Source organism: Ictidomys tridecemlineatus, chromosome 8 (genome assembly GCF_052094955.1).
Source record: "Ictidomys tridecemlineatus isolate mIctTri1 chromosome 8, mIctTri1.hap1, whole genome shotgun sequence".
NCBI lineage: Eukaryota > Metazoa > Chordata > Mammalia > Rodentia > Sciuridae > Ictidomys > Ictidomys tridecemlineatus.
This window is the reverse complement of record NC_135484.1, coordinates 26248004-26263084: the sequence shown is the minus strand read 5'-3', so window position 1 is coordinate 26263084 and position 15081 is coordinate 26248004. Positions and strand designations below refer to the sequence as shown.

The window sequence follows — 15081 nt, the reverse complement described above, 5'->3', positions numbered from 1 at the left end:
ATTTCCTGGAAAATGAAGATGTCCTGTTACAAACCTCTTGGTTGTATTCCAGAACATTCCCAGACCTAGCCAGAACTGAGGCTGCTGACTGCTGCTGATGAAGCAGCTCCTGCAGAGTGTGGACTGAGAAGGACACTGATTAGCTGTAGCTGGGCCCCTTAACTGAGCAAGCCACTCAGAGTCGTCCTCTGATATCAGTGTGTGAGGCTGAATCCGTGAATCTTCAGAAGGGAATCAACAGCCATTTGTTTGCTTAATACATTATGCATTCCCAAGGGTGAGTGATTATTTCATGAGGATAGTCAGATGGCTCTTAAGGTACACACGTTCCTTCGGGGAGCACATTCCATCTCTGTACTGTTGGGGCAGGGAGAAGAGGAAGCTGTCAAAGGTGGCTGTGCAGTCTGCGGCCCTCCCCCCAGCACAGTTAGAATATAAAGTGCAGCATCTTATCCTCCTGCGGGGTACCTGTCAAATGACGGCAGAAGTGAAAGGGACTGCATGTAGCTGGCGACTTCTCCATCTCAGCCTCTCCCCACTTGCAGCTTCCCAACCCCAAATAAAAAGCTCTGAATCAGTGGATCGGGAGCCTGTTCATTTTCAGAGGGTCACATGGGGGTTCCTTTTAATGTGCTCACTCTGCAGAAAGAGTTCATGAAACAGGTGCAGACCAGCGGGGTGCTGATGGTCTTCTCCCAAGCCTGGATTGAGGAGCTGTACCACCAGGTGCTTGAGAGAAACATGCTTGGAGAAGCTGGCTACTGGGGCAGCCCTGAGGACAACAGCCTTCCCCTCATCACCATGCTGACCGGTGAGTGGCTCTTTCCACTCGGCAGGGTAGGAAGGATCGTAATCAAAGTCTCTTTGAGGTAGAAGTTGTGCTTCAAGCAGACTTTTGAAACAGCACCTACAAAGCTTCTCTGGTAGTTGGTGCCAGTTCCAGAGAGGTGTCATGAATGCAACCTCACAAGCATTTTCTGTCCTTTTTCCATGGGGAGCCTGTAGGTCTCTCTGTGTTCTAGTAGACAGGGACTAACTGTGCCTATGGCGCAGGCTATAGGCCTCTTCAGTGGATACCTAGTACTTTCTGGGCACAAGGCCCAGAGTTACTCCAGGAAGCTCTCACATGCTAGTAGAGGCCTTCTACCATTTACTGCTCCTGGGATTTGACCAGCAATATAAAACCATTGACCTTAAACTTGGCCTTGCTCCCATTTCCTATCCATGTCAGAACTCCTTCCTTCCCCTCCCAGCTCTCCCAGAATTCACAATAATTGCTAATACTCACCTGCCCTGTCTAGTTCTTTCCCTTTCAGTGTCCAGAGTTTTTAATATCCTGTTCAGCTATTAGAAATTTCATATGGCAGTAAGGAGAGCAGTCTTCCTTACTTAGTATCATGGTGGAGCACATTTGGATTTTTTGTTTGTTGTTGCTTTTGGCAGATCTTGTTGGTCTTTCCTGACTTGGCCAAGATGTCAGTTAAAGATCAGGAAGTATCCAAGCGTTTGGTCTGTTCATCAGAAGTGTTAATCAGTTAGATCTTCAGGTTTGCTCTGTATTTGTTCAGAGATTGCAGGCTGTTGTCTGATCTGAATTCTCATCTCATAGTTCCAGCTGATAGGACATGAAGGACAAATGTCCCCAGCCTTCACTATAGTGTCCTGTATCCTCATTCAGCTAAATATCTCTGTATTGGGCAGGAGCAAGGTTGTGCTGGGCAGCACAGTCCAGCTGGAAAGCTGATCTGTTGGCCAAATGGCATGTCATGTTGCCTGCAGCTGGTATTGGGGGCTCTTATAAGTTGACAGATTTGACTATTGGCAGATGGAATCCAACAGTGAGGAATTTGGGATGTGGCACTATTGAGGAACCAGGCAGGAAGTCAAGATATACAGTGAAATCTGTCCCCATCAGGCAGAATTCTGGTCATTGTCTGGCATTTGTAGTCTTGCTTCCAGAACAAGGATGGAGCTGGGGAGGCAAGACTGGTTCTCAAGCATTGCAGATCAAAATCACTGGACAGTTACCAGTTTGTATTTTGTTGATTACAATAGCATTCACATTCATTTGAAAAAATAATAGTCTATATCTATGAGGGACATTTATTTAGTGTGTCTATAAGCAATACTTGGTTTTCATAAAATCCCTTTAATAGGGATGGAGAGTTCTGTCCAGAGCTTATAAATGTCTTGGAATTTGGATCTCCAACATGCCAACTCTAATTCTTCAATTTTCAAATACCACAGTTTCTGCCAAATAAGTCTGTGAAACTGTTACCTGAGGCTTAATAAAAGGGGTCATTCAGTAAATGTAGAATGAGCAACAGACCATTCACAGAGGTCATATTCATCAAACATCATTAATCAGTCACTCCTTTATAATGGAACAGTAAGTTCAATTGCTACATCCAGAGAAAAGTTATTTAGCTTCAGATTAATGGTAGAAAAAATAGTCTTTTCACAAGAATTTGACAAAACAAGATTTCGTGAATCTTAGCAGTAAATTCCAGATGTGAAGCAGCATTTTACCTACAGTTTGGAAGCTTCTGTCTGATTGCTTCATTGTGTACAAGAAGCATCAGCAGCAATATGATCACCAACATGGCACTGAGTGGACGTTCCTGGTGCCACGTCAAAGCCTTCTATAGCATTGTAAAGTTTAGTGCTTAAATAAACTTTGCATACTCCAATACTCCTTTATCTACCACATGGGAAAATCTGTAACTTAGATTTATGGCAATATTTGGCAAATGCCTTTAGGCTATTTTATCAAAAGTCAAAATAATTTCAGGGGAACTGTCCTGTTCTTACTTCAGCAACCATAGAGATTCCTCCTCCTACCTTTATTTATTTTTATTTTTATTTTCCAACATGTTGCCCAGGAGCCTTAGGGATTCTTAAATTTTTGTAAGAATCAAAGATACAGTGAAGCAATTCTAAAACACCATGCAAAGAAGTCTCATCCTCTTGGGCTGAGGCTGAATTTTTAAACTCAGAATAAATATATACCAGCCTCCTTCCCTTTTCCATCCCCTGCCTGCATTGCATTCAACTATATTGTCACACCCAAGTACATGGTTCCACTTCTCCAATGGCTACTCTCTTTATAGTGAGAAAATTGGTGCCCAGAGAACAGAGTGCTTAGCATGGCTACAAGGCTGCCTGATACAGAGCCAAGACTGAATCCCAGCTTTTCAACCCCAGGCTAATTTTCTTCCTGCCAGAATGTTAAGGAGGGGTTTGTTGAGCCAATGGTGTATGGGAGTTTGTTTTAACAAAAATTTATACAAAGTAATTCAGGATCCTGTATAGAACCGGAGTATGCTGTCATGGAAAGAGGCTTTATTGGGAGTTAAAAAACATAAATACTAAGTCTGATTCCTTCCTTTACCAGCTTCATGGTCCTGGGCTGTTTAGCAACTTTAAGAATTAAAGTTGAATACAAGAGATGGAATAGCAGGGAGATGGAATCACAGCGGCTGGAGTAGTGATAGAAGGAAGGAAGAGTAATTATAATATGTGATGATACTTTTTTTTTTTAGAGAGAGAGAGTGAGAGAGGAGAGAGAGAGAGAGAGAATTTTTTTAATATTTATTTTTTAGTTTTCGGCAGACACAACATCTTTGTTGGTATGTGGTGCTGAGGATCGAACCCGGGCCACACGCATGCCAGGCGAGCGCACTACCTCTTGAGCCATATCCCCAGCCCCATGATGATACTTTTTTAAAAATGAAAAATATAATCCTAGCCCTGCTTACTTTCTTTGAGTTGTTTGGACAATGAAATGAAAAAAAAACTGTTAGGTGAAAACAGTTTGAAAATTGGGAGGTATTATTATTTCTGCACTATTATTGTGCTTGACAATTAGAGTAAACAATCATCTGATCAAAGAGGCTGATTCTCCTATTAATTCTGATGAGGAAGCTCTGAAAGAAAAATCCACGTTAGGGTAATGTGTACACAAAAAATTTGGGGAATAATGCGCTGGTCTTGAATAAGAAGAGTATTCAAAGATCAAAATATTTAAATGAACAAATTTTCTAACAACAGAGATGGCAGAATTTAGCTTTAGTTTTTCACATACAAAAGATGCAACAGCATAACAGAAGAATCCTTTGAAAATGAAAGAAACATGGAGTGACCGAATAAAACAAAATTTACAATATTCTGATGAAAGTTGCTGTGTGCTGAGTACATAATAGATACAGTGGGTACTTGTTGAAGAAAATGGAACATGGCGCTGGCCATTTGTCTCTGACTGGAGTGCTTTATTTAGGGAAAACCTTGCTCTCTTTCTTGGACAGATATTGATGGCTTAGAGAGCAGTGCAATCGGTGGCCAGTTGATGGCCTCTGCTTCTCCAGAGTCTCCTTTCACCCAGAGCAGGAGAATTGACGACTCCACGGTGGCAGGTAAGGACTTGGGTCTTGAGTTTATGAACATTGATACAGGCTTGTGTTACCAGCAATTATGTCATCGTGTGGTGACGCAAAGGAACTGAGATTGCACCTTGGTAGCAAAAGTAACTGATGGAAGTTACTTAGCATCATCCAGCTGATGATGTAACATTTATTATTTATAAGCACAAAGTGAAACATAATGCAACCCAACCCAGTGAATTATATTTCCTATCAGAGAATTGCATGCAACTCAGTATTGCAAATTGGATGGCCAGAGAACCTCAGGCGTTTTTTTTTTTTTTTTTTTTTTTTTGCTAGGTGGTTGTTGTCTCTGGAAAATGACCCATACCCCTTCCTGTTCTAGGTGTGGCATTTGCTCGCTATATTCTGGTTGGCTGCTGGAAGAACTTGATTGATACGCTATCAACCCCCCTGACTGGCCGCATGGCAGGGAGCTCCAAAGGGCTGGCCTTCATTCTGGGAGCTGAAGGCATCAAAGAGCAGAACCAAAAGGAACGTGACGCCATCTGCATGAGCCTGGATGGGCTGCGGAAGGCTGCCCGGCTGAGCTGTGCCCTAGGTACTGCGGGAGTGGTGTCCCTGACCAGGGGCCTGTGGGGGGCCCTGCAGAACTCACCAGGGAAGAAGCATGTAGAAGGGGTTCTGCCAGGTGAGTGGCTGGAGGACAAGTCAGTTAAGGGTAATGGTTTGTTTCTTCTAAAGGGGTTGCTGCTAACTGCGCCTCAGCCCTTGCCCAGATGGCCGCTGCCTCCTGTGTCCAGGAAGAAAAAGAGGAAAAAGAAGTCCAAGAACCCAGCGATGCCATAGCACAAGGTAACAGCTGAAGGGCCAGATCTGCCTGGTGCCTTGGGCGTGGTGTGTGTCCCTCTGCACATGCCCATACACCTCAGCAAACACATACACTGCAGATCTACACCACAGTCACAAGTCCCACTGGTCACAGGCTTGTTTGAGGTGAGGGGTGTACACAGTCCTACAGAAGGTCCCTGTAGAGATGAGAGACACTAGCCACTGGTAACCAGAAAGGTGCAGTTGGCCACTAACAGGAGCCCATGGGTCCACCTGGCTGAGCTGTTTACATCTCATGCCACTGGCTCTGGTGACTCATGGAGGTGCCCATTGGAAGGCCTCTCAGGGTATAGTGGGCAAGGCAGATCCATTAATTTTCTGAAGGGCAAAATCGAACAGACAGAAGCAGTCCACAAGAGGGGACTTGGGGAGACTTCACTCCTGTCAGAGGAAAACCTGAGCTGTGTGGACTCAGAAAAGGGTTGAGTTTTATCTCATTAAAATCAGTTTGTTGATGATGCTCTGGCTGTCTAGACCTAAAGGGAGGGAATGACCTTCCCAGTAGCAGTGGAAGATAAAAGGCAGACAGCAAGCAGGAGAAAGGCAAACTGGGTCCAGACTGCACCAGCACGGTCACCACATACGTGAAAGTGCTAGTCACTAGAACACTTGCACACTCTTAACTCAGAAAAGCAATGTAGGTGAGTGTGCCTCAATCTCAAATAATATTTAGAGATCTACTTGAAAGAAGAAGTTCTCACGGATCCCCAGTGTCCACTAAAACAAAGGTCTCACAATTTTACTTAACGGATTGTTCAATCCTGAGCCGCACAAAAATCCTTACATTGACAGTTCTTTAAAAGGCCACAAAACCAAAGTCCAAAATAGTCTAATTATAAATAAGTAAGAAATTAAATTTGTATTATATTTATGAGACAAGTGACGTTTTGCTAAAAATCACTTTGTTCTTTACAACAGAAATATGGTTCAGAGTCCTTTAAAGTCAACTAGCTATTTTCCTCGGTTTTGGATCATCACTGTTAACCCACCAATCTAGGGACTTGAAACCTTTATTCAAGGAAGACACTGTGTTATTTGGTCATGCCCACATCCTTTCTCATTAGTCATTTATAATTATTATTATTTTTTTTTAGTGGAGAGGGCACCAGGGATTGAACCCAGGGGCACTCAACCACTGAACCACATTCACATTCTCATCCCTATTTTGTATTTTTTAATTTACAGACAAGGTCTCACTGAGGTGCTTAGCAACTCCCTTTTGCTGAGGCTGGCTTTGAACTTGAGATCCTCCTGTCTCAGCTTCCTGAGCCACTGGGATTACAGGCATGCGCCACCGTGCCTGACTAATTATTTATAATTATAATAATTTGCTCTTATATATAATGTAAACTCAGGGAGTGAAATGATATGCTAATTTTCACTTATACGGAAGTCTCCCTGGTGATCAGAATATGCACACATAGTTGATTATGAGATGACCACTGCAAGGAAAGTATAACATTAAACACTCTCAGAACTTCCAGACTGCCAGGAGTTCCTCTACAACACCAATCTGAGTACAGGGGAGGGTAAAAGCTCTGGGCACAGATGGCTTTAGCTGGCGTTGGCATATGAAGCCCATCCACACTGCTATGCCTGAATCAGAGTTATGGGGCCGGAAGGATATACACCTACCAGCTCAGGATCTGTCTGACTTCAGAGCCAGAGCTGGGGTCACCAGTTTGAATGGGGCCTGTCTGACAGGTCGTTGGCATGAACCGTGGGGATAGGCCAGAGAAGCATTCACTGCCAGTGACGTCTCATTTCCCTTTCGCCCTTGCATGAAGACACATTCTTTCATTCCCATCTTTTCTCTCTCCCTTTCTGTCTCCCTCGTTCAGACTGTTATTTTAATAATGTCTTTCTGACACAGTGAAACTAAAAGTGGAGCAGAAACTGGAGCAGATGGGGAAGGTGCAGGGGGTGTGGCTGCACACAGCCCACGTCTTGTGCATGGATGCCATCCTCAGCGTAGGCCTGGAAATGGGAAGCCACAACCCGGACTGCTGGCCACACGTGTTCAGGTGCATGACGGGATCCTCACCCCTGCCCATGGCACCAGCCCTGCCTTGGGAGGCCCCGGGGGTGGTGGGGAGCATAGACTCAAGGGGCTCCCTGCTCTTACGTGGATTAGGATCATTCACAGAATTTGAGTACACTCCAGATGAGAGATAAAAAGAGAAGGGAAATATAAAGGCCCCACTGAATGTGTGTTTTGGAGAATGGAGGGACAGAACTGAATTTAGGGAATTGTGATTTATCTATTGACATTGCCAGGAGAGGCAGGTGTGTTATACCAAGGAGGAAAAGTCAATTTCTTAAGTAAAGGATGGAGGAAGATCACGTAAGCTAAGTGAATAGCATGCAAAGGTAAAAATGGTCTTGGCTATAATATAACATGTTTACCTATGTCCTCTTTACTGAAAGAAGGATTTTGAATAGATGCATGTTTATATAAAGTAATTAAAGACGCCTACTTTAATTCAAGTAAAGGAAAACTGGAATAGTACTTCTGTGCCAAAGACAGTTCAAAAACTTGCCTTTGAACTTTGTAGTATCAAAGTGAAAACGAACCCCCATCAATTACATAGTGCAGAGTCCTGTAAGGTGAAAAGCACAGAGTCCAGGTCCTCCCATGACTAACACAAAAAGCACCTCTCCCTACACTGTGGCTTCACGGAAGACCCAGTTCAATGGCAGGAGTACCATTCACCAAACAGGCAAGGGACAGGTGTCTGACTGTGCCTTGTTATTCCCTCTGCAAAGGCCTTGAGACCTCACCAAGTGGCAAGTGAGGCAGGAACATCAGGGCAACAGCCCAGAGCACCAGCCAGATTGGGTTCAGTTTGACAGCACCAAAGCAAACATAGCCACAGGTGTTTGTTGAATTTCAAAGGGGAAAGCACACAGAATAATCAAGGGTTGAAAAAAAACCAGCCAGCTTGAGAGGAAGGTATGAAAGGACTAGGATAAATCAGCCTGAGGCAAGACAGGCTTCAGTATACAGGGTGGTGATGACTGACAGGGAAAAAAGTTCAGACGGCACCGAGCAATATGTATAGAATCAAAAAAAATCTGATTGCTAACAATCCCATGGATTAACTAGGGTGCCCTTCCCCAGTAACTGGATTCTTCTGAGATGAGAGACCTCTTTCTTACAAAGTATCTGAGTCCCAAGTTCAACTGGAAACAGAAACTGGCAGTTGCACATATTGTTAGTCTGCTCTGTGTTTGGCATGTTCGGGGACTGTCCCAAGTCCCCATACCTCACACCCACAATGAGGTATGTGGAGCTTATCAGGACCAGGCAGGACTTGACTGGGTGGAACCCCATTGTGGTAGGAGGGCCTGTCCGTCATGTGCTAGTTGTAGGATCCCATAGTAAGGAAACACTTCCCAACTCCTAATCAGAACACTGTATAGGGGGGAAAGGGTCCCTTGGAGAAACTAGCTCAAATGGCCAGAGTCTAGGTACACCAGTGAGCTGGGAAGGACAAAGTGGGTGAGGTGGGCTGCTTTGCCCTTCTTTCTCCCAGACAGGGTGATGACTGAGAGAATCTGAGGAACCCCTCACCCATTTGAAGCCTGTATGATCCAACTAAAAAAAAAATGTATATGTGTGGGCATGGATAGATATTTATAGGTGCATAGTAAGGGGAGAGAAGGAAGAAAGGGTGGACTATGAGTGGGGAGGAGGTGGGGTGGGCTGCAGAGCTGGTTTAATTTCCTTTGTATTTCACTGTGGGGTGGACGTGTGTTGGCTGAATGAGCTGCGGCACCTAAGAGCTGCTTGTCTTTGGCTCTCTCCAGGGTGTGTGAGTACGTGGGCACGTTGGAGCACACCCACTTCAGTGACGGCACCTCACAACCCCCTCTGACCATCAGCCAGCCCCAGAAGGCATCGGGGGGCTCTGGACTCCTTGGGGACCTTGAGAGTGAGGGTCCCTCCCAGGAGCCGAGCCTGGAGCAGGGGCCTTCCCTGAGCACGGCCCCTGTGGTCCAGCCCCTCTCCATCCAAGAGCTGGTCCGGGAAGGCAGCCGGGGCCGGGCCTCTGATTTCCGCGGTGGCAGCCTCATGAGCGGGAGCAGTGCGGCCAAGGTGGTCCTCAGCCTCTCCACCCAGGCTGACAGGTGTGTGCCCTCATCCCACACCCCCCAAGGAGGAGGCCCACATCTATCTGATTGGTCTCAGAATTTGCCCAGGGGCAACTTGACTTGTTAGCCAGTCCTTTAAACCCATTTCAGTATTTTTCAGGCACTTCTGTCTCACCACACCCCATTCTCAGAAGGACCTGATTTCTAATGACTGTGTTCAGGCGGGGAGGCAGGCTACCTGCAGTTCAGCTGGCATCTTGGGCAGCTTCACCTCCTGGGCCCTGATTTCCTCATTAGTAAAATAGGAAAGTAACTTTCCCACAGGGCAATCGTGAGGTTAAGTTCATCCGTACACCTAACAGCACCTAGAACAGAGCTTGGCGAATAGTAAAAATCCATTGTTTTTGTGATTCTTACTATTCACAAAATCCCACTCCCAGGAACACATGTTATTGGTTGATGCACAACAACTATGTTAAGGGAAAATCCACAATGGCCCCAACTGGTTGGTGACACTTCCTGATGCTGAAAGTGCTTTTGATCACACATGGTACACCTCACCTAACTCCTGGGCATGTGGTCATCATGCCCCACGCTTCCTAGAACTGGCACCATGAAGCTTATTTAGAGAGGACACACAGAAAGGGGCTGGGAAAGTGGACAGAGCATTCCCTGCTCTGGGGCTTAGACAGCCCTGACTTTGACACTGACCTGCCTGGTCACACCTATAGAATACTTGCACTGAGACTTAGTTTCTCCACTGATTCTTATAATATCCACATGTACAACCAGTACATTCATTTCAACTCAACAAGTTGGCCATGAAAGTGTTTTAGAGTCTGGGAAGTAATAAGCAGATGTCAGGTAGGGTTATAATGTACCCCTGTTTTCTTACTAGGACGGGGGACAAGGAATGGTTGATGGCACCCAGAAGCCAATGGCATCAAATTGGAATTACAAAACAGTCATCAAAATGTGTTAGTTTCAGTAAATTTGTAAATATTTAATCTACCAGTTTCCATCTTAGACCTTATTTTACTCCTTGAAAAAGGCTCAGGACTCCATTTCTACTAATGATACTCCCCTCAAGCAGCACATGGCATCCCACAGGGCCAGCTGCCCTCTGGTATTCCCACGGCGGTGGGGCGGGGGGACCCAAGAGCAACAGCAGGCTGGCTTGCTCCCTCCTCTCTGTGGCTGCATGAAACTAAGGTTTGACCTTTACACTCCTCATTCCAGGGATCCTTCCCCAATTTTTGTACTCCCGTCCTCCCTCCTAAGTCCTTCTGCTAGAAATGTCTGTCTCCAACTAAATGGAAAACAAGAACAACTGGCTAGGAAGTTCATGACCAGGGAGCATTTGTGTGTGTGGTACGGGCTGGGGATGGAACCCAGCGCCTTACACAAGCCAAGCGCTCCCCTGAGCTCTACCCTTGAGTTCCACCCAGCCCTGGGGAACACTCTTTCTTCCAAAAGATATTTGAGCTCCCTTATAGCTCTGGGTGTATAGTCTTAATCCAGTGTTATATTCATTAATTATAGGCAAACAGAAGCCTCTTGGTTAATTTACTGAGTTTTAAAATATATATAGCGATGGAATTGAAGCTAATACAGAGGATTCCACCGTCAATTACTTAATTACCTTGAATATACAAGGTTTGGTTTTTTTTAATGCTTTGTACCGTTTGGATCCTCATCCCATGGTTAGCACAAATTTGTGCACAGTAGTAACAGATAAAATAATACCATACGTTTGTCTACAGTGTTTTCCAGCATTTTCATTAATCACTTCAAGAAAATTACCATAATCATGCTGTCATAAAGACCTTGATGAATTGTTCGCAAATTAACAGATGTCCTCTGTTTGCACCCAGGCTCTTTGAAGATGCTACAGATAAGCTGAACCTAATGGCTTTGGGAGGTTTCCTTTACCAGCTGAAGAAAGCATCCCAGTCCCAGCTTTTCCATTCTGTTACTGATACAGTCGATTACTCTCTGGCAATGCCAGGTAATTCTTTCCCAGAAGGAATTGTGCCGGGAAGTGAGCAGGAAACATCCCAGGTCTCTGATGCCAGCAGCACGCCTAAGATTCAAATCCACATTCCCTTCTCACCAGGTCACGCTAGGGAAGTTCAAGTGCAAGCTTCTCTTTCAGTTTTGAGGCACAACATGAAAAGGGTGATACATTCTGTCAATGCTGCTGCTCATGGGGGAGGCAGGCTGGGTGGTTCTGCTGAGGTTTGTGCTTGCATCCCGTGGGGGTTGTGTCCCTTCTCCATATCACACAAGCCCAGACTTGCCTGAGTCCAGCCAGCTTGCAGAAAGCCACTGATTTCAGAAGGGATGGTAGAAGAGAAAAATGGAAGGGTTAGCAGAAGCTTGATCCTTCCCTTAGGAAACTGCTTTCAGGTTTATCTTACTAAAGATGGGTCAGTATCACTGCCTTCACAGATGAGGCCAGGTGAAGAGAAAAGGCTTCCTGAAGGGCAGCCCCAGGAAAGGAATGGAGTTGTATCAAGTTGCCCGAGTTCCAAATGAGTGGCATGTTGCTCACATAATCTGTGTGCTGGGAACAGACCTTGGATGGCGGCAGCAGGTAGCAAAGTATAATCACTGAGGTCCCTTCCATGTTAGGAATCTGAGGTTCTAAGTATTTGGCCTCATGATGCTGACTGTAGATTTTGATTTGAGAACCACAGTCCTTTCCCTACTAGTTTTTAATAGACTTTAAATTTTTTGCTATATAAAACTTCCAGAGCATCTCTGAGAGCAGTGGTAGCCCTCAAAGTCTTTTGTGTTAGAGACAACAGGAAGCTCTGAGCTTACAGAGAAACAGTGAGCAGGATCAGGAAGAGGTGGCAAACTGGTGGAAGGAGCTCTGGCTTTGGAGTCCATCAGATCTGAATTAAAATACTGCCTTTACTACTTTCCAACTGCGCCATCTGAGCACATCATTTCATCTTTCAGGCATTCAATGTTTCACCCCATAAAGTGGCAATAATTATATTTACTTCTTAAGGTTGATTTAAAATTACAGTGATTAAAGATGTAGAGAACCAACACAATGTCTGGTTCAGTAAAGGTCTGTGGTTATTCTCAACTATTATCACTGTTCTGGAGTTATTTGATGTGGCATGACCAATTAGAAAGGAGTCTAGTGGTTAGAAGAGCCAGATAAAGATCAGCTTTTGGGAAGATGCCTGGGGTAGCAATGGGACACAAGCAAGAAGCAAGTAGGGAAAACTAGAGGAACAGTGGCAAAGAAGAAGCAAGAAACCAGAGTAGGCAAGAATTATATTGGAGCCACACAGAGCAGGTTAAATGGATGCACTTTACTGGACCGCAAAAGAGCCTGGTCTGGTCTACTCTGAAAACATTGCTGAAATGCCATTAAGGACTGGCAGAGGATGACAGGAACAGTAATCACAATAGCTAAAAGCACTCATCAGTTAGTATGTACCAGGCGTGAAACTGAGCACTTAATGTGTATTATCACATTATGTAATCCTTAAAGCAACTTTAAGAAGTAGGCATGATTATCCAGTTTCACAGATAATTAGGGGCTAGAAAGAAATCTTTGGCCCATCAAGGCACAACTACTAAATGATGGAACCAGGACTTTTGTCCAGGCCGTCCGACTCCCCAGCCACCTACCTAACTATACAGCATTCCTTCTTTTAACAAATATTTTTCACACCTGTCACATCCCAGGGACTGAAGACTTGGTGGTGAACAAGAGAGAGGTGCCGTCCTTGCTGAGTGAACCACCTGGTTGGTCTCTTTTGAATGGAGGGTCATCCCCTTTATTCGGTTAACCTATGCCAAAGAATCCTCTGGTCTGAGAACACTGCCTTGATTCTCAACTATTCCCTCTCCGATTCAAATAGGCCAGATGATTTTCAAGTTTGGGCTTTCTGGCTTCTATGTCTTGCCTTTCTGTAGGAGAAGTGAAATCTACCCAAGACAGAAAAAGCGCGCTCCACCTCTTCCGCCTGGGGGATGCCATGCTGAGGATCGTGCGGAGCAGGGCGCGGCCCCTGCTGCATGTGATGCGCTGCTGGAGTGTCGTGGCCCCGCATCTGGTGGAGGTGAGCCTGGGAGGTGGGAAGGGGCTGGGCTACTAATGCAGGGATGTCCTGCAGCCAAACGGCATAGCAGCAGCTATCAGCACAGTGGCCATGGGGCAGCAAGAGCTCTCTCATCACCTGCTCACCATTGTTCCCCGATTGTACCTCAAGGTGTCCAAAGACTCACCCCACGAGGCAGTGCCACCCTGGTCCCACCGTGGCCATCTCTCTTTACAATTCTTTATACCCCCAGGTCTTTATTATTCAGGATCTACTGTCTGTCTGAGTCTGGAGCCAAAAGACAAGCAGAGCTGGGGCTGGGCATGGTGGCACATGCCTGTAATCCCAGTGACTCAGGACGCTAAAGCCAGAGGATCACAAGTTCAAAGCCAGCCTTAGCAACTTAGTAAGGCACTAACCAACTTAGTGAGACCCTGTCTCAAAATAAAAAAGGACTGAGGATACAGGTCAGTGGGTAGGTACCCCTGGGTTCAATCCCTGGTAGCAAAAAAAAAAAAAAAAAAAAAAGCAGAGAGTTCCTAATATCTTCACTTTTATACATTAATATTACAATGTCTTTGGTTCCTGCCACTCTCTTTTTTCTAATAACTTAATTACTTGGGAGAGTGTTCTTTCAGGGGAACCACATGTCCTGATTTTCCCAACAAAATTAACACTAAGACCTTTATGCTTTCCAAGAAAGCAGTTAATGGGAACTCTGTCTCTAAGCATCTTAATACAGGATGACTGGCTACTTGTAAATGGGCAGGGGGAAGCATTGTCCCATTTTACAGTGGTAACTATTCTTAATAGCCCATTAAGAATAAAAGTGCTGTAGCCTCTTAAGAGTAATGCTGTTGTTTCAGCACTTACCCAGTAAAGGCAATGTTACACAATAAATATTTTTTTTTTTGGAACTTAATTTCTAACCTAAGAACATTCTAGTAGAATAAAGGAGCAGAAAATATCAGTTTAGTCACAAGAGAGTGTATCATCTATATACTATACAATACCCCCCAAATCTACTAGCTTCAAACAACAACCAGGTGTTTAGCTTGTGATTCTTTGGGTCAGAAACTTGAGGACGGTTTATCTGGGTAGTTCCTGACTGGCCCAGCTTGGCCAATTTAGTCAGCTGGTTCAAAGACCAGGGCCAACTGGTTCGTGGCCCTGGGAAGGCTGGGCAAATTGGTCCCTCTGTGCATGGCCTTTCTTGTAGATTGACCTCCAACAAACCAGCCTCTGCCTGTTCACATGAGATTCATAGAATTCCCAAGCACATCAAGAAAGTAAATCCCACATCACAACTATTTAATTCTCTACTTACATAATGTTCACTGTTGTGCTACTGGCCAAAGAAAGTCCCATGTCCAAATTCAGGTCAGTATGGGACAGGACTTCTAAAGGGTGCAGATATAAGGAGATGTGAACCAGTCAGAACTCTTGTTGCAACCAACCCACCTCACTGAGGGACAGATGGTTCACCTGATCTTCATGTTTGGGGCATGACGAAGAACTTAGTCATGAGCAGTTCCTTGATGAGGTTCTGGTGTCCTTCCGGTGAGCATGTTCTGTGTCATGCAGGAAAATTATCATGTTGAAGAAAAAGCAAAAAAAAAAATTGCTAGAAACTTACTCCCTCAGTGTAA

General features: G+C 45.0%; 1 protein-coding gene across 2 annotated transcripts in view; it reads left to right on the top strand.

Annotated features, from left to right (window-relative positions):
- The window catches only part of Arfgef3 (ARFGEF family member 3), a 157914-nt gene that overhangs the window by 101143 nt on the left and 41690 nt on the right, over window positions 1-15081 (top strand). For both annotated transcript variants that reach the window (XM_078019053.1, XM_005329807.5), the window contains 8 exons: window positions 646-811; window positions 4305-4412; window positions 4765-4980; window positions 5124-5234; window positions 7144-7294; window positions 9081-9401; window positions 11240-11373; window positions 13308-13453. In XM_078019053.1, coding sequence (XP_077875179.1) covers window positions 646-811; window positions 4305-4412; window positions 4765-4980; window positions 5124-5234; window positions 7144-7294; window positions 9081-9401; window positions 11240-11373; window positions 13308-13453 — 1353 coding nt within the window. The remainder of the gene's footprint in view (window positions 1-645; window positions 812-4304; window positions 4413-4764; window positions 4981-5123; window positions 5235-7143; window positions 7295-9080; window positions 9402-11239; window positions 11374-13307; window positions 13454-15081) is intronic.